This window comes from Lissotriton helveticus, chromosome 9 (assembly GCF_964261635.1).
Source record: "Lissotriton helveticus chromosome 9, aLisHel1.1, whole genome shotgun sequence".
NCBI classification, from domain to species: Eukaryota; Metazoa; Chordata; class Amphibia; order Caudata; family Salamandridae; genus Lissotriton; species Lissotriton helveticus.
Window position 1 is genome coordinate 919,388,119 of NC_136070.1, and position 20,243 is coordinate 919,408,361.

Below are 20,243 nucleotides of genomic sequence, written 5' to 3' on the forward strand. Positions count from 1 at the left end.
TGGGCGAGGGCTGGTCTTCCTGCCCCTGGGGAGCCCCCCAGAGGCCTCAGCATGGGTAGAAGGAGCCCCTCCTGACCCACCTCGTGCCTTCAACTTTCTCTCCTCAAGTCCCTGAAGCCTGATCTTCTTCCTCTCCTTCAGGGTCCTTCCAGAGAAGCTTCTGCAGATCACACACTCCTCAGGAATGTGGGAAGAGGGAAGGCAGAGAATACAGACCTCATGGGAGTCTGACCTGGCCTTCTTTCTTGAGCACTCAGGGCATTTGTCGAATAATGCAGGCATTATGGACAAAAAAGAGTGCAAAAACACAGAAAGAAAGTCACCAAAGTACTTTAAAAGTACCAAAAATCGAAATCAGTGTAAAACACCAACAAAAACCCTTGAAAAGGGAGAGCTCAATGCTCCAGGGTCCTGCTTGCAGGAGCCGGAAAAAAGAACTGAGGCTAAGTTGGACCTGCTATGCATTCTGGGATACTGAGAGAAGGTTCTGGAAGGTTCCTTAAAGGCACAGTATCCTAATTAAGCCACATAATGGCAGCCTATGGGGCTTGTCTGTCCAGGTTCTTCTCTCTATCATTCCTGAGGGATTTTGCTGTTAAGCAAGGGAAATCTGTACAGGCTTTGCTGTTTTGTGGATTTTATGGTGGAATTTCTAGTTGAAGTACTGGACAGTGTAGCCTTTTTGGCTGCATTATCTGTCTTTAAATTCTCTCTTAAGTGTCTATGCATTTTCTGCATTTTTTGACACTGTAAGAGATTATTTTTGATTGCTCCGGGGTCCACGCACATGGGCGGGCTATTCACTAGATTATGACTATACACAGAGATCCCCTACTACAGAATAATATTTCCTATGGACTTGCTGGTTGTGCACATTGGGTCCGGCGCATCACCTGGGAACAAGCTAGTGTTAGTAGTTATGCATGTTTTGTACAAAGCTCCCACCAGGGTTGCACACCAAAACTCCACCTTCGAGCATCAGACAAGGTTCATTGATGATTTCATGTTTACTATCTGGGTGCATTCTATTATTCCTATCATTATATAAATCCTTTAACCAAGTCAAATGCTTTCTTTTAAATTTTAATAAGCCACCACTAGCGAAGCTCTTGGTAGCCCACCAGGAAGTTGTTTGGTATTAAAAAAGAGGGCATGCTCCTTTTGTGCGTAACATGCCTCTAAAGTAGACACACAAAATTGACATTTTCACTGGTGCAAGGCCAGTGGTCACTTCCATTTGGAACCACTAAATAAGTTATCAAATTAATTTCTACATTAATCCGGACACATTTCTGAGATCGGATTTAATATAACTTTCAATAGAAAGGTGACTTTAGAAAATCATTACTTTGTTGCCAAAACCTTCATTAGCCTTTCCTGTCTAACTGCAGCCGTTGTCGCCTATGACAATATGCTGCCAAACTGCCAGGAAGTGAGTATGAAGTGCTCCCAGAGAACAAAGAATTACAGAAAGGAGGAGGTTTTACCTCCTCCAGCAGGAGGAATACATTGCAGAGGTCACTGATAGCCGAGCATCAAAGAGGCTATCCCATCAGTCAAGCAAACGGTGATCACACTTTTGACTGCCAGCTAGTTATGTAAAGCGGGAAGGTTAGCATTGCTGGAACTATTGCTGCATCGGCTAGTGAGTCTTACCTTCCCACAAACGAAAAGTGGCACCCCAGGCCCATGGAGCTCAGATCGCTGCTGGACTGGCAATAAGAAAGGAGTTAGACTGCCCTGCTGTTCCCTGGACCCAGCAAAGAGGTTGCATCAAGAAAGGACAGCAGCTGCTGAATTCAAGGGAGTGACAAAGCGGACTGTGCCTGCTGTGGCCACTTGTGGTTAAAGGATCCACTTGTGTCAGAATCGAAGAAGTGACTTCAAGGTCTAGAGGACTAGTCCCCTGATCGGTGATGGATCAAGCCCTGATCTTTGGACTGGGTAAGAGTGGTCTGCTTAATTCAGACACTCTGTTCATCACCACCCCCTTTTCTGAATAGTCCCCTGTTCAGCATCAGGGACAACTGCAGAAGGAAGCCTAGCTGTCAAGGGTCGTCTAACCGTCAATGGACACCTAAGTGCCTACAAGGAGGCCAAGTCCTGACCTGCTTGTTTTGACCCACGGACGTTGAAGTGAACCCTCATTCTCCAGCAACAGTGACACTCACATGTGGACAACTGGTGAAGACCGATGTAACTGGAGACCAGTGGCAACTGAACCTGCACTGGGCCATCTGGGGGATTCGAGTCCTGAACCCAGAGACAACCCCTGAAGTTCATCCTCCCTATACCCCCAACCCGCCAGGTCATCACCATCACTTTTTATTCTAGTTTTCCGTTGTCCGAGGTGGAGGACACCAGTTCCTGCGAATTCATGGTGAAGCCTGACAACACTCTTAGCCTGCACAAATGTTGTATAAAGTTTACAAAACATACTTCAAAAATCAACTAATAAAACTGATGAATCCCAGCATACATCAAAAATGTGGATCCAACCCCATGTATCTCAAGAAAAGGGGCCTGTGTGATACATAGAATACTATGACACTTCATGAAAATAGTTTATAGTGTAGAAAAAGAGCATGTACACAATCTAGATAAACTAGGAATTCTGTATTCCTTTAGCTAATTAGTAAAAGACAAAATTAAGAACACAGGTGCCGTTTTTAAAAAGGAGCAATTTAATTTACACAGAAGTACTAAATGTACATAATTCTTTAAAAAAATCATTGTACACAATAAATACAGTACAAAATTATTTTGTAGTACTATATTTTGTTTTTCTGACTGTAATCGCGTTCACTGATACCAGCGGTAGGTGGGCGAGGAGAGACGAAAGAAATACCTTTCTCATTGCCACTCATATTGTATGTGTGCTGGGGTGGAGAGGTGAAACAGTAGCAGAGTCCAGGGAATTTTAGGCTTTCTAACAGAAGATTAACTATCCTTGCAGTTGATAAAGGACATTTCCTGCAGTAACTTCTGAATATGCAGCACCGAGGGAAAATTATGACAATATGAATGAGCATGGGAAAATAGAGTTCTCAGACAATAAGCAGCACATTCATGAACCCCTGAAATGTAAACAAAAAACATGCAAAAGTAAAATAAAAAACGTTATGGTCACTTGATTTACTTTATAAAAAAGTTCAGACATTAAATAAAAGTCTTAACTTATACCACCCCTCACTGTGAGTGATGAAGCAGACATTTAGGCATAGTGAAGAGGAAATTGAAGCCACATCCCGACAATCACAGTAATAATTTGTTCACTCCCACTTTTTTCCGGTTTCCTAATGAGAAATTATTTGGTTTGGTTTCTGTCCGAAATAACGTGGTCTTATTGCTGCTCGTTCCACAAATCTTCCAGAATGCTCTTGATCTAGCCAACCATGATTAAATCACTACTCTCTGAATAAACTATGCTGCCTGAATACCCTTGCTTTTGTACTCAATCTTTTGGGCCTTTAGGAATTTCATCCCTCAAACTTTATTTCCAGTACACCTAACAGTTTGGTTCTAGCATCAGTTTACATCAACCAGTGAGAACACACATTATCGCTGGTGTTCCAGCCAGCAAATTATGAAGGTTATTTGATAAAACCCTCCAATGAACTGTGTCCTGGTTAGTCCACTCACCATCTTTTTTAGATCACCATGAGAGTTACCCAATTTACGATTTTATGTAAAAAGGTTATATTATCAGACACTTTGATACCATACTAATGAGGCTCTGGGGTCTCCCTAATGTGAACAAAAATATGCATCACACTAAAGGAGGCACAGTAAGTTATGTCAAATTAGCCAATGAAACGGTTGGAGTAGGTCGAGCATTTCCTGGCAAGCTGTATTTAAAACCACACAATTGAAAAGGTGATTAGTGATCTAAACCTATCTTTATCAGAAGAAATTTGCAACTTTTCATATGATTATGTATGGCATCTAGTTCAGGCCTTGTTGGAATGTTGGATTCTTTTTTTCAAAGAAAAGGTCAGTACTGCATATCTCAGAATGCCCGCTATATAAAGATGGTGCACAGCGGCTGAGTAGCACTGACCTAGGAGTAACCTACACTACAAGGTGTTGCTTGGTTTTAATGGCCTACCATTATTCCTCTTTTCCCAAGACAAACTATATAGCTGATATTTTCTCAATTTGTTGGTAAACAGACACCCGTAAGTAATTTTCATACCATCTTAATTGGTGAAGCTTCATGGTTTAGCACATATGACCCTTGTGGTAGGGTAAGCACATGTGGTGTAAGGCTTTGACAAGACGGGTATGTTGCTTGTTTGAGCTATTTTTACATGGAATTGGGAGTAAAGAAAAATTCAGAAGTTAGATGATTGCAAACTTCGAAAAATAAACTGGTCTTTTATGGCCCAAAACTAAAAATAAGCTTCATCATTCGGGGAGATGACAATTTGCAATTTGGGAAAATGACATCCTTGGTTCATTTTTCTTAGGGACAGTCACGTTCATTGCGTATCACCATAGAAACATTCCATTACAGACAATAAAAAGATATTGACTTGCAATCAGTTTGTCTTTTTGGCATTCTAAATACAATCTGTAGAATTAGACTTTAGTGGATCCTAATACAACCTCTGAAAATAAATATATATATATATATATATATATATATATTTTTTTTTAAATAAAACTAAACTTCCCTCTGCTTTTTGTTGTTGCAGGCAAATAGTTTATCATGAATTTTAGCAAATTAAGCCTGTAATGAAAGGAGCCAGGAGGAAATTACATATTAAAGAGACTTGGGTATCGCCACTGGCAAGGGAAATCTGAGGTGTTCATAATCAATCTCATGTTCCAGTTGCAATCTTTGTATTACTGAACATAATAGTCATGGTTGGAAAAGCATAGAGAAACTTCCTTGCCGTGGACTAAACTGGGAATTCACTGGCAACTTGCCTTCCTGACACCCGGATGCAAATTTAAGCTATTTGAATTATTCTACCACAGAAAGCTGATCTTCAGTTCTGATGTTTAATACGTCCTAACATGCCACCCACTTGTACGAGACGATGCAACTTAAGGAGTACATTGTTACTTGTTGAACATCAGAAAAATGAACTGTCATATTCCAGAGCCTAGTGGCAGAGATTGTGATTTTCCCAGCACAGGGGGTCACAACTACGCAACTTTCCAATTGTGAATTATTTATTGATCAGGATGAGTTTGGCTACTGTCAGCAGAAGAAAGAATGTATGAATAGATGAATTGTGTGGGATGTTAGTATACAAAGTTGTCTCCAAGGAGGCCAAAGTAAATGTGTAATGAAGGATCCCAAGAAAGATTCTCCCTTGTAGAGAGGATGCATGTAGAGAGGATGCATTAAAAGGAGTGTTCATCTGATGTGAAGGAAATGCTTTTCAAAAAATGTTCCAGATTGCCAACTGACATTGGTGGAACCCATACACAGAAACGTTGGTTAAAGGAAAAGACATCTCTAATTCACGGGAAATTAATTTCTTTTTTCATAAAGATAGTTTGGCACTTTATCAACAGTACTACCTGAAACAATTGACTTCATCAGTATAATTTAATGAGGCTGGGGTGAACCAACTAGCTAGTCTGCATCAATCTGCAAAATGAGCATACATATAGATGTCTGATTTTCAAATATGCACTGCTACGAGCGCCAACAAAATTAAAGATGATGCTTGGAGAGGATTATATCCAGACGCCTAGTACCCTGAACAACTGTCCTACATTCAAATAGAGAAAATGCCTTTGGGCGTGGAGTACACAATTCTGGAAATGTGTCTATTAGGCCTATGCTGTAGAGCCGGTTGACTTCTTGCAGTCTAGGTGGGATCTGTTGCAGGGTTAGCAATCTAAAGTTTTATGAACCTTATTTATGAACTGCAAGCTCAGCATGAGTTTTAGACCTGCACATGGGTCCTTTTTCTGGACCAGAGGTAAAAGCAAGGGGAGATAGTATTGCTGGAGAAACTATGCATGGAAATGAATGAACTGAAGGCAGAAACCAATCAGCAATGTGCAACCAAAGCACAGATGCTGGTTTTCTGCCCATTCTTTCTCTTATTGGGGTGCCAACTACTTAGGGGGAAACGGGGCATGGGGCTTTGGGGAGTAAAGGGGCGAGATACAGTTGATGCTGGCTACTTTTCAGAAGCTGAACACTATATAGGAAACTCTTGACCCCTTCCAGACACAACAGCGTCTGAAACGGTTGATGCACACATTGGCTGGACCAGTGTATGGTTTATGCACACAGGAAGGTCTGTTTGCCAGGTTTACAACAGAAAGTGCTGTTCACAGGTAGTCGAACTGAAGAGTTGAATCCTATTTCCATTTTGGGCAAGGAGGAGCATAAAAGAAAAGTGGAAATATTTCATTTTGACAAATAAATCAAAAACAGGTATAAAGGAGTGTTGGCATTACTGTTCAACTGCCTCACTTTATCCACTGCATCTATTTTTTTTCCTCACACTTCTTTCTCTGAGCCACTTTGCGATCATGTAACTATCGAAACATTTGTAACTGAGCAGAATTCTCCCACCAAAACTGAATGTGGCCCAGAGGATGGACGTCCTGCCAGTTTCATAAGTGCTAGTCCAGTAGGAATTTTATAGGTGATGAGCATTTGCTTAGAAATGAGTGTGCAAATTTTACATTCTGTGAAAACCCAACCAAGGAATACGTGTATTTCCCCAAGCATATGTAACTTTTCCATCCAACAATCTGAATCACTGATTTTAGCCAAGAGAGAGCAGGAAGGGTCTTTGAACTTGACCAAGGGAGCGAGCACCTGGATTCTTAAACTTACCATAGGAAATGGGCAAAAATGTTCCTTTGATGCAAAAGGTGCCACAGAAATATGTTATCTGTGGAAAATTAAGTGCACAGAAGTATCACAAGAGTAAAACAATGCTGTACACAACTCGCGATATCATTGGGGAGCTGCAGCACATTCTTGAATTAAAGAGAACGGTTGATTCCTTGTTATCCCTTACTTACGATTTAACCAATAAAGGATGGAAAAAAATAACAGTTTGGAGGAGTATGCAAAATAATTTATAACTGTGGTGATCATGTGATCTTTGGGGACTGTGATGTTAGAGGCTTTCTAACCTAGAATTTACACCTTCAGTTGAGTGCTCTTGTATTTAAAAACGTTTGAGAAGGTTTTGTGAAAGACTAATTAAAGTTAAATAATTAATTTCCTGTATTCCTCTGAAGATCCTTTACACTTCCCTGCCTTTCCAAACCTTCTTCTGGAGCAATACATTTTATTGGAGTCTCTCATTACTCTCCACTGCACAGTTTTGTTAGACCAAGTTCACTTGTCCACTCAATCCACCCCTTCAGCGGTCTCCCCATGGCATGAACAAAAGATCTCTGTAAACATTGTTTTAAAAACAAAAGCGAAAACTATATCTGTGTCGTGTATTCAGCATTGGAACGATCCATTTGCTAAGCAAAGGAAGGTATCAGAGGCCCTTGACTCCCCAACTTTAATAACTTATATTTTCTTTTTAAAATAATAATAGAATGGTACACTCTACCAGCCCCTCCCATCTCTTTCTCTTTACTGCAAGGTCCTCTTCTACTTGCTGACTCAACATGATCAATCCATAGAAGGGATGGGGAGAAAAATACAGGGTGCGATTGGGGCGAGAGAACAGGCCACCAATTAAAAGGTCACTGATACATAATCTATACAAAAAAAATAAAAAAAAATAGAATGTCCACCATTTGGTCTCTCCTCTTACGCCATTTTGATTTCTTTCTTTTGGGTACAGACAGGAAAAAGGCGAGGCAGCGAGGACATCAGACGGCGCCGAGACGTGGCTGCGGCTTTTGCCTTCCCCTTGGCCAAGACACCTGGAAGAATAAGGCCATGATGGCACTCGACCAGCCAACATGGACACACAACGGTTCTGCCATCGTTGGCTCTTCTCGGTTCCCCAGATCATGTCTAATCCGTTAGATATACCTTTTCATTTCTCCTCCAGTTGCGCTAGGGTCTCTGTTATCTGTTTAACGTCCTGGCGCTGAGGCTACCATTGTGACTGGGCGCAAGGTAAGAGTCTGTGCGGTGTACAGGGGAGGAGAAGGGTGAGGAAGAGGAGTTGTAGGAAGAAGGCGTCCGGACGGCAGGGCCCCCGGTCTGAGGTTGCTGGAGATTCAAAATGCTGTCAATAGCACTTTGTAGGTGCTCATTCAGGGTATCGTCCTGCGGACTGTCACTAGAGAAGCTAGCATTATCCACATCAAATGAGTCAGATTTCCTGCGCTTGGCAGGTGGTAATGGAATCTCCCAGGAGAGCTCATGGACAGGGACGTGGTCTGGTGGTTCGTGTTTTACCAACCTATTACAACATTCATCCTGTGCCTCAGCAAGTTCCTTCATAAGGCCACTGGAAGAATCCCCAGGTTTTGGGGCAGGGCAACCCTGCAATGTCAGAGAACGGGCATCTGCTCTGTTTAAAAATCTAATCCTGGAGACCTCATCCATTCTAACCTTCTCTGCCAAAAAATTGGGGCTGCTGTGTGACGTGATAACACTTCTGGAGCCATCTTCTTGCTTGATTAACAGAGTGGTAGGGGCCCGTTCTGACTTGAGGATCCCAGCCTTTGGAATGGGTTCAATCACCTTTTCTGTGACAAACGCATCCACATTCTCACGATATGTTTTGCGAAGAGGCAGGCGACAGTATGGTGCAGAGGGCTTCCTCTCAGCAGGAGCTGGGGTGCTGTGATCTATGCTTCCATTCATCTGGCCAGCAGTAGCAGTGACTGCTGGTGGAGGAGCCGCAGCTGTTGTGGTGGTGGCAGTCGATGGCTGGCTCACAGTTCGGATAACTGTACAGACAGGTGGTGCCGGCTGGTGGATGGGGTCAAGGGCAGTGTTGTGAACCACCTTGCTGAGTCCGGCTTCTTGTTTTATCTTGAGCTTCAGACCAATCCGACTTCGTGCTTCATATGTTTTAATAGGGGGTCTGTTCCTACATGGCATGGCATCCTCGTCTGTATCCAGGGAGGGAGACGATTTGGCCCACGTGACAGAAGGTGAACCCCCACCATGCTTAATAACCAGCTTAGTTGGGTTAATCTGTGTGGCTGATTGCATGGGTGGAGACTTTAGATGTTCTACAAGGGGTGCAGTACCAGAAGCAGACAGTGGAGCCTGCGGGGAAGCAAAACTCTGCGATCGGGAAGATGAAGAAACGTATTCATCTGCAAAAAGAAGAAAAAATATTTTTTTTTTACAAACGATGGAAAACAAAACAATCCAACACATGACAGCAAAAGAAAGCAAAGTGCACTTTAGGTGAGGAGGAAGCCAATACAAACTATTTCTTGTGAAGAATGGTACAGGAATTTTACAGCACCTCCCAAAATATCACATTTGCGTTATTTTCCACTGCATTAGAAGCTAAATACTCATTCAAACCTTAACCTATCTACTTAACCTTGACTGAATGTGCCAAATCAGTGGTGTTTTTGAAGTATCGCAGCTAGGTAGGATAGAAGATGGAAAATGATAGCCTATCAACAGGGGACTTTCATTGAGATGTTACTTTAATCATACAAGTTTTGTCCCAATACACATTTAATTAACGCCATCCTCACAATCCGAGTGACATGGTTAGGCAACTAACCTCAGCTGTCAATATTTACAGGATAGCGTCATTCACCAACTACCAAAATCTCACTGAGATGAAAAGGAAATGATACACATCTTTACATATACAGCAGTAGAGGATAAAGGGATGGTGAATCTCACTCCTGGCAACCCAAATTTACAAACCAGGGTGTACTGCTTTTGCTAGGTAATAGGGATCTGGTAGAAAAGCATCAACAGCTGTTGCTTTTTTTTAATGTGGTGTTTCGGCAGAGAGAAAAACTAGAATGATCCAACAAGAAGAATGAGGATCAGGCCTGCCAAAGTAAACCGATAACATCTTTAAAACAAGCAAAAAGTCAGAAATAAATTGTAGTTTGGACAAACCTGGTTTCTCCTTGGCCAGCTGTCTGTCCTGTGTCAAGGCTATTTTCTCCTCTTGGATGAACATACGGTCAATCATCACCATCTCAGCGGACGGGCTCACCCTCTGTAAGTCAGGAAAATAAGTATTAAAAAATGCTGCACATAAGTGATCAATATCTCCAGCACATGAACCCCTATAAGTCCGCCATCAAACATTCTTAAAGTATGGACCCGAAGGCCCATGAAATAAGGGAAAGGCAGAATGATCAGAACTCTCTAAGATTCTATGGTCTGTTAAATTAATGCTACTAAATCACACCGAGTTGCCATCCAAAGACATTATTTAAAAATATTCTATCCCTCTGCACATGCTGGCCACTGATGGCATGTCATGTATTTAACACATTTTAGGTTTAGGAAAGAACACCTGCACCACCAGCTATGGACACTGAAAGATATCCAGAGGCAATTACTAGAACAACTAATTTCAAGTAGTAGCCCATACCAAAGTTTCACCTTGCATTTGCAGTATTCACCTGGCTTTGTTTTTAAGTTTGCATGTTCCCAGCAATTCCAATTTCCTATTACGAAGTCCTTTGCCAGTTCCCACTTACCTTGCAGAGTACAGACTATTACCAAGTCCCATTTTATTGGTGTTGCACCGGTTTAAGTTTCTGAGCAAACATGGTTGTTTTTGCAGCATTCCTAGGGTACATTTAGATCACCTTAGTGGCTATTTATATAGTATCATTTTGTTGGTCAATTACATGGTATTGCGTTTTCTTAGCTGCCCGTGCTTTGCTTTCCCAATTCAACTGTGTTCAACATTAATACAAAAGAAAAGTTCCAAAATTAAATTTGACCAGTGAGACAAGTGGGCCATGTGTTTTCAATTAATTTGACACTTATGTCCGTGTCAGAATTGGAAGGGGACAACCATTTCCTTCTAAAGTTTGGAGAGAAGAGCAGACTTGCTCATCTTTCGCAACCGACGATGAGCATGATCTCGGTTTTAGAATCGAATGCCAAGCATTAACACTTAGTTTTTAGATTTGGAATTGCGTGTAGCATCATGCAACACTTGAATCTTTTTTGGATTTAAACCACTGACCTATCTGTACTAAAACTCCACTTTAGCACTGACAAAAAAGCTCCACTTCATGGCACCATACTCCTATTGTTTGTAAACCAAAATAATTTGTTAATTATTGCTTTAGAAAACACTTAACTCTTACGTTTTAAGGTCCAGTGGGAATGTCAACCTAAAAAAGTTAAACTGAAAGGCTCACGTAAAAGGAACATGTTGCCCTGTAATCATCTGTGATGTGCAGGGCTGTAGATCAACATGTACTGAAGACTCTTGCCATCTAATGTTGGGCTCTGACATTACAACTTGTTTTTCTTCTAAGAAGTCTCAAGTCACATGCTGTGTGTGATCCATCACTCAGTCCTAAAAGCATATGGGCACCGACTCACCTGAATTTATTTTCTGCTTCCCGGACAAGAAGTGGAGTGTAGAGTAAGACTACTGTGATGCGCTATGTGCACTGTAAGTTGTTAAAGAGGTTAAGCTGAAGAAAGGTAATGAAAATGTACTTTACTCTAAGTATTTGTTTGTGGCATGCAGTGCTATAGATTAAATTGTAATTGTATTGATATAACGTTTACTACCCCCGACAAGGCATTGAAGCGCTTTTCTGCAAGTAGCACTCTACTCCAGAGTCCCCAAAAAGACTAGCAGGCGTATTAATAGGGAAATATGAGCTAATTTGAGAGGTGGACATGCAAGTCTGTTAATTGAATAGGATAATGAAGGGATGGCAGAGGGAAAAGTCTAGAAAGTCTTATTCGGGAAATCGTAGTAGTAAGATAAGGTCTGGGATACATTCACATGCTGTGCATACTCATGCCATCTAATGTTGAGCTTGGACATGTGCAACGTCTTTTTCTTTGAAGAAGTATTTAAAGTCACGCGGTATAGTGATGCCTTCTATTACTGGTAATGCGCTTGCGCATAGGCTCCACTGTTGAGATTGTTTTTCTCTCACACTGGGTGAGGATTCAATGGAGACGAGAGAAACAGATTGAGATGACCATGCAAAGAGTAAGAAGGAAAATCATCTGTAACAAGCTAAGGCTTCCAGAGAGGAAGGGTGGGCTCATGTGAATCTATAGCACTACATGTTCAGAACAAATGCCCAGGGGTAACATTTTCAATTTGTGCATGTGGAGCTGTAGATACACATGTGCAGAGACTGTAAAGCAGTTCTCCCCTAAGGGGTGGCTAGCCAGAGGATTTTGCAATGGTCTGGAAAAGTGTTTCGTACAACAGCCTGGTCAATGTTAACTTCTAGGCAAGCTAACACATCTGTACAGTAACACTTTCTGAAAGTGTGTGGGGTGGACCAAGTAGCTACCTTACATATGTGAGCAATAGGGATGTTGCCAAGGAAAGCTAATGAAGCCCTTTTTTGTCAAGTAGAGTAAGGCCTGGATGCAGCATGCAACCATTTCTAGGCTTTAGCCTAATGTTTGAATGCATCTGTCCAACCACCTGGATATGCCTACTTTGCATGGTTTTGGGTAAGAGACAAAAAGCTGTTGTGTTTTGTGGAAGGGTTTTGTCCTGTCGATGTAATACATGAGGGCCCTCTTAACATGCCCTCCCTCCCACAGAATACGGTTATAGGAAGAACAAATGGAGTTTGATGGTTTGATTAAGGTGGAAGGAAGATACTACCTTAGGGAGGAATTTTGGATTAGGCCTAAGGACGACCATATCGTGCACCTTAAAAATGTTTTTGTTCCTCTAAGGTGTGACCTTTAAGCTCCCTGACTCCCCTGAGGGACGTTAGGGCCACTAGGAATGCGACCTTCTAAGAAAGAAACTGCAGTGGGCACAAATAAAGGTGATTCGAAAAGTGACCCCAGGAGTCATGTGAGAACAATGTTGAGGTTGCAAACAAGGGCAGTGGGTACCCTGGGGGGGAATTACCTGTTTAAGTCCTTTCATGAAAGTCTTGATAATAGAGACCCTGAACAGTGAAGTGTACTACCTATTCTGAAGGTAGGCAGCAACTGCAGGGAAGTTGGAAAGAAGTGCAGTCGAGGCCTGACATTTGCAAATGAAGTAGGTAGGAGACTATGTATTGGGCTGCCGGCTTGAAGGGTATCTATTTAGGGAGACAGTAGTGGAAACATCTTTTCCATTTTGCCACATAGCTGGCTTGCGTGCTTGGTCTACGGGCCTCCTTGAGGATGGTCATACTCTCAGGAGGCAGATCGTGGTAGACAACCTCCTGTGGCCTGGTTCTGAGTGTGGTGTGGCCAGTTGGGGAGCTTCTAGTGAAGCACTAGGGGCAAGTCAAGAAGGGTGGTGAAGTAAGGTAGCCTGGCCCAAGTGGTAGTTACCAGGATATGAGAGGGGGATTTTTCTGAAGCCTCCGAAACAAATGGAAGAAGTAGGAGAGACGGAGAAGTGTAGGCAAATATCCATGACCAGTCCATCCACAGTGCATTGCTCATGGATTGAGGGTGTGGGAACCCAGAAGCTAAGCTTGGGCATTTGGAGTTTTCAGCCATGGCAAAGAGATCTAAGTTAGGAAACCCTGACCCTTCCAACTGAGCATGTGAGTAGAACTTACGAGTGGAGTTCCTATTCATGGGCTTGTTGCAAACATCCTGCTAAGCAGGTCTGCAAATTTGTTGTCTACTCCCGGTAAGTACTCTGCCAGTAAATGGACTTTGGGGTAGAGGGCCCACCACCAAATGTCCTGTACCTGACAACTGTGGTTAGTGAGTGCCGCCTTGTTTCTAGAGATAGTACATGGCGGTATGTTGTCTATTCGTATGAGGACCACCTTGGTTTAAATGTGGTAGAAGGCAGCTTAGAGCGCTAAATGGATGGTCAGTAGTTCAAGGTGGTTGATGTGGAGACCCAGTTGATGTGGTGCCCACATGTTCTGAATGGTAAAGTCCTGCACCTGCGCCCCCACCTGAATAGGGAAGCATCTAAGGTGACAGTCATTTGCTGAATAGGGTCGAGAAAAGGTTAACCCTGCAACAGGTCGTTGTTTCACCAATGCAGAGAGCGATGGGTGCGGGCCCAGGAAGGCTCTTCTCCCTCCGTTGTGCTCAAAATTAGCTTCTCAGGGCTCGGTGTCAATGGGGAATAACTCTTCCTCATCAATGTCAAGAAGGTTGTGTGCCAGGAAGTTGTGGTGGGGGGATGGGGCATCTCAGATGTAGATTCCTGCTACATTTTGGTATACTCCCCTCCCCTTAGCCCAGCGTCTTTAAATTCCATACAACAGGGTCACCCTGATGGTCAAGCCAAGGGTATTTTGCGTAACACCATGCGCAGAATTGGAAGGAGGCGCGTGCCATCTCCGCCTTTCTGTATTCATTCCCTGAAGTGAGCTTGAACGTGTAAAAGGTGACTTGGCTGGGTGGTGGATCGTGGACGTGGGACAGTCGTGGTCAATGGAGATGGGCGAGTGGTTTCTCAACTCGGAGAATAGCCAGATGGAAACAGAAAACATGTTGATTTTTAACCAAGTCTTCAGTATCCAACATTAAAGGAGAAAGGTCTGAAAAAGTGTGAGGATATTTCTTAGAGCAATTGGTGGAGACGCTCAAACTTATTTAGGATGGAGTCAATGCCCCAAGTACACTGTGGACTATGGGGAGAGTCTCAGCATGTCCTAAGACTCAAAACGTCTTAGAAGAGAATTAAGTCGTAATGTCAGAGCCCAATAACAGGTGGCAGGAGTACACAGAGCATGTATATCCACAGCCAAACATGCTATGAACATAAGGTGTTTGTTTTGATGCATTAAATTTGGAAGTAATTCACAACCTGAATATAGAGCATCAATGAGTGGGAGTTTTAAGAATGTAGCAGGTTTGAGATTGAAGCTCATTTTAGTATTTACTGCAGATGCCCTGTATGAATCTTTGATAGATTCTGACTAACAGTAATGTCTTGTGACTGTATGTGTTGATTTCCAAGTTACTGCTCAACAAATGTGCTTATGTGGATGTTTCCTCTAAAAGCTGCTAGAGTTTTTTTCTTAGTTGAGCAAGGAAAATGCTACTTTACAATCTACCTAGCCAGGGCTGCGGATGTGAAGGATTCCCCTTTCTTGGGTTGACCGTCTAGAAAAAAAGGCATTGTTGATTAATGCGCTTCTAGCATAATATATGCTTGTCTTTGGAAAAGAGCAGATTCACATGACAAGGCCGGAACACCCTTGGTTTATACTTGTGGTGTATTATACCCAGTAGTGTATTTTTATGCAACATTGTACCAGGCATCTCGAAAAGTAGTGAGTGTAGTTAATCAACCCTTCTGAGTGTGATAATCGCCATGCACAGACAACATGCTCCAATAGTTCTAAAATTCTGGATAAGGTTCAAGATGCATAGGAATGAAGCAGCGTCTTACTGACTAGGCCAAAACGGGTCTGGGTTTGCTTGTTGCCCATTCAAGAGGAACAGCCCTGCAATATGGCCTGAATTCTTTTTTTACTACAGCAGCATGAAGCCTGAATTGAGTGAGGAAGTTCTTGTCTAGAGTATCAAGGTATGTAAAAAGAAGTACAGTCTGCAATGCGGACCAGAGTACGGAGATTAATTCAAACACTCTACACATCACATGCGGTTGGAAAGCATTTAACATGCAGTGTAGAGGTGTCCTTAAGTTTTCTTCACCTTCTCACAAAAAGTCAACTGCTGTAGGGATTCCTATGAGTGAACCCCATCCAGTGTTTTTCAATTTGCCTCAATTGCTGCAAAAGGACAGGATAGATCTCTGTGTGCCAGATATAGAAGGTATGACCGTATTGGTTTTATTTCACAATGTACTCACGAATGATTTCTCAGAAATCAAATTACAAATCCTTCTATAATTATGGCAAAACATGCTCTTGTTTTGAAATTAGCTCTACTTTGCAGTATGAACATGCAGACAATACCATGCCATTTTAAATCCATTTGTGCTTGACCGACATTTGTTGTGCATCACCCAGGTATTGGAAGTATTGCTCGAAAGACCAATACAAATATCAATACCACTTCAGCTCCAGTTAATTTAACTATGACAATGTCCACTATATGTTTCCATCAATCCCCTACAGGCATGATGTTTGGCTGTTACTGTTGCTATTTTGGTGCTCTGTATTCCTGTAGAACAAGTTACTTACCTTCAGTAATGCCTCATCTGGTAGAGGCACTACCTAGTCAGATTCCTTACCATAGAATATTCCCAAGGTGTCAAACTGGATTTGAAAAATCTTGAGCTGTAGCCCTGCATGTCAATAGGTGGCGCTGATAGGCGCTGTCCACACCAGATGTAACACGCACAGTTCCTATATAGGCACCAACCCAGTGCGCCGACATCAGTTTCTTTACGTGACTCTTTCTGCACAAGAAGCACAGAGCTACATCATAAGGCTGACTGACCAGTGTACAGAAACTAAGGGCCTACAGGGATCCTTTTCAGTAGAAAGACTCGTTCGCAGAAGTGGGGAGGCTGGGGGTGAGGGGATAACCCCGCCGCTAAACAATTTGGAGCATCCACTTGTCTGAGGTTATGGACTGCCAAAAGGCCGGTGGTACCTGGTCCCGGAGACAACCATTTGCCAATGATGCTGCAAGTACATGTTAAAGAGTTTTGGAGGATGCAGCTGTCAGTGAGTGGCAGACCTCGTAGATCTGTGGCTTTGGTCCTACAGGGCTTGTGGGAGCTGCTTCCACATCAACGTAGGACTGGGGAGTCTTCTGGCCGTGGCGGCTGTGTGGAGAAGGCTAGTATCCCCACCATAGCTATGGAAGGAGCACAAGGCAGAGTGAGGTTGATGTGGGTTCATGGAGAGTCCTAACGACCGTGTGGTGGTCCTGTAAGTATTGATATTGCTCTCAAAAGTACAGTACAGACAGCTAAAAGCTATTGGTAGGCAAGATGTAAACATGGATCAGAGAGTATACACATAAGTATCCCTAGTTAAAGCAGGGAACATTTTGGCCTCAATAATATTGGATGACTTAAAAATTTTAAAAAAAGTAAAGAATTATGTTAGAGTACTCAGCAAACACTACTAAATTTTGGAGGACTAATCACCAAAGAGTTCTGAATGCGTTTAAGGCAATGTTGCAGACTCGAGTGAAAATAGAATATTTATAGCCACAAGCTATTTTTCAACATCTGTGACTAAGTTGACAACAGGGAAAACCAAATGATCCCACTTTAACTGGAGACCAAAGGAAATCCCTGACATACATGCAAGCTGACCCAAGAGGCAGGTATTGTAATGCCAGAGATGACAACACACAGCCCTTTCACAATAAATCTCCCATACAGACAGACAAACTGATGGGCAACTGTGTCTATGACTCACTAGTACAACTGTTCAAAGAACAGTACAAATGGGAAATCATGTCACTGCCCCTCTATTAAATCAATGGTTTAAGTTTAGGCACCAGACATGAATCCTGCATGAACTACAGTAGGCATTCAAGTCACATTGTGTACATCGTTGATGCCTTTCTGGCCCAAACAATTATGTATTTACTGCACCAATTGCAGCATGAAAAAGAAGCAACAGCATTACGTCTAGGTGACAAAGAAGCTATTGCTGAACACCATATTACCCAGATTTGCACATTGATTTACACACGTCAATAAATTGAGAACCTTATTACAGGACCTGCGCCTCTCACATGACAGCCTATGTTGTATCCAATAGATCAAGAAGCCAGAGGGAGGAGGATTCATATATTAGGTTCTAGGAGGTACTTCTCTCACAGCGTTGCTTTGCTTGCATTGTCCTTGCTCAAGAGAACAGCAAACCAGGTCATAAACATCTTACCCTGGATTCCTCTAAAAGTAGAAGCCGATATTTGTTCAGCATGGCTTGCGTGCGTTTTAGAAGTTGCGTGGACACCATCTCAAACTCCTCGTTCACTGGAGAGAGGGACAGAAGCAAACAAAATTAGTTTACATTTTTTTTCAAAACCAAAAGGATTGTGCCGATGCGAACACACAACATAGAAATGTGCAAAAACATCTATTTGACCTAACAAGGAAGAGTTCAGGAATAGTTCATTTAGCTTTAGACAAATTAAATATTCAGAATCCTAAAATCCACCCTGCACTGGCCATCACACAGTGCACTGCAACAAGAGGACTATTGACTTTTAAAAAATGTAAGCCGGTCTACTTTCGGATTCAAAGCTAGAATCAGAGTGGATTTTAATATTAGTTCAGATAGGGATTAGTCCACACAACCCAAACTCAATTTCTTAGTAATAACTATAAACGTGTATTAGACTTTCCTTTTCCATATAAACAAATATTAAAGGAGTACGAAAAAAACTAATAATTCATTAACAATCCATCTCATTAAACTCTTGCCTAAAAGGTCCTTTTTTTTAAATAATTCAAAAACAGAGAGGCTGCAAGCACACCTCTGCTGAATGAAGTGTGAATAACCAATCAAAATCCTTGTTCACTGTCCTTCCAATCTCTCGATATTGGTTTTAAATACTCCCCTCTCTTCAATAGCACATATGGACATAATATATAGGTCAGCAAAGGAGGCACGCGGGAATGGAACAGACAAATTAAAGCCTCTGCTGGAAGAGTAATGCATGTTATTCAAACACGATCTTAATAATATCAAGTGTTGATGCAGCATACAATTTGTTTTGTAAGACATTGCTCTCCTAGTCACCAGTTGACTCCAATAAAAATAAGATGGTACTTTCAGGTTTAATAAATTCTCTGTCCTCTGGAAAACAATTTAAACTCAATTGTTTTAATTAATTACAAAGTAATCGTTTAAGGAGGACTGAATTTATTGAATGGAACTCAGAAATTGTTCATTTATATCTAGGCAAAGTAAATATTTGGAATTCAGAATCGAGGATCCCCTCCCACACTGCTGACCTGAGCGCAATGCAACAATAGGACTATGAACGATGCAAGTCTGTCAACTTTGGGGACTCTAATCCAGTCAGAAAATTAGCATCCTTTAGTGGCTGGCCAAAAAACGCAAACAAAAAAAACTCCACAAGGAATTGAGAAGATGTCTTGATAATTCAGGTACGGATTAGTTCACACAATCCTAATCTCTTTCGAATACACAGAGTCCATATTTAGGTGATCCAAAAGAACAAATGGCTGCTCTTGAATTGCTACACATCAAATAATGAGTAAATGAGTGAGAACCTACATTCAAGTGCTAGTTACCCCTATGGGGCCATAGTCTTACGGTTAGGAGGGAAACCACCTTACCTTTCTGGCAGTCTTGGGAAGAAGGCACCATTCCTTGGTAAACGTGGTAGGGAAGAAGCCGGTGAAAGGCATCTTCAAATGAATGAAATGGCATCTTGTAATCCGGGTGCAGTACTGCACCCTGGTGTTTATGTAACTGCTCCAAGAAGCTACGGCGAAAAAAAGAGACCATGTGTCTGATGAGAGCATCTTTTAAAGACGTGGGAATTACACAAATATATATATTTTAATAAAAATACTCTGCAATGATGCACACATGTACCTGCGTTAAACATTGTGGTTTTTGTGGATTACTTTATCAGGAGTTAAGCTCTTATGACCCTAGTGGTTCACGTCTTATGTCCATTGCCAAAACATAGTGTATTATAAAATATTACCCTCTTCTTTAAGGAGGAGCGTAGCATGCATTTCTCCGCGCCTCCGTGGCCTACCACTGCTAGAAGCCTCTACCGCTGGGCCAAGACCTAGAGTGGTGATTGCAGAGACTGTGAACTTGGTTTGAGGCAGTTGAGGGTCTGAGGCGCTACCTAGACAATCGTGCACAAGCTCCTCTCCACTCCAGCAGCAACCAAAGGCCCTGCTGTCCAAGATGGCGCAGACCTCGCACTGAGAACACTGGCCTGCCGCAGGAGTAGACTGTGGCTGCATCGCCTGGAGAGCTGGGCTCCGAAATAGAATGACATGCGAGAGGGGGTGGACGGACTCCGACCGAACGGGAAAGTAGCGATCAGGGAGAGGATGGCCAATAACACAAGCGCTGAAAGACAAGTGTGGTAAAGGTAAAGGCCATCCTCTCCCGATCGCTACTTACCCGTTCCGGTCGGAGTCCGTCCACCACCTCTCGCATGTCATTCTATTTCGGAGCTTCAATTTTGTTCAACAATTGACCCTTATAGATGGAAGTACTTTAGAAGATTTTTGGCAATACTAGCAGAACAAATGTACAATTACAAAACATCACTGTCC

At 42.3% G+C, this 20,243-nt stretch overlaps 1 protein-coding gene across 5 annotated transcripts in view; it reads right to left on the bottom strand.

Moving 5' to 3' along the window:
- Nucleotides 1-2,663: 2,663 nt before the first annotated feature.
- The window catches only part of BICRA (BRD4 interacting chromatin remodeling complex associated protein), a 478,150-nt gene continuing 460,570 nt past the window's right edge, over nt 2,664-20,243 (bottom strand). For all 5 annotated transcript variants that reach the window (XM_078661098.1, XM_078661099.1, XM_078661100.1 and 2 more), the window contains 4 exons: nt 19,278-19,426; nt 17,851-17,945; nt 10,004-10,106; nt 2,664-9,228 (listed from right to left, as the gene is read on the bottom strand). In XM_078661098.1, the coding sequence (XP_078517224.1) occupies nt 8,021-9,228; nt 10,004-10,106; nt 17,851-17,945; nt 19,278-19,426 (1,555 nt within the window). In that variant the 3' untranslated portion in view covers nt 2,664-8,020. The remainder of the gene's footprint in view (nt 9,229-10,003; nt 10,107-17,850; nt 17,946-19,277; nt 19,427-20,243) is intronic.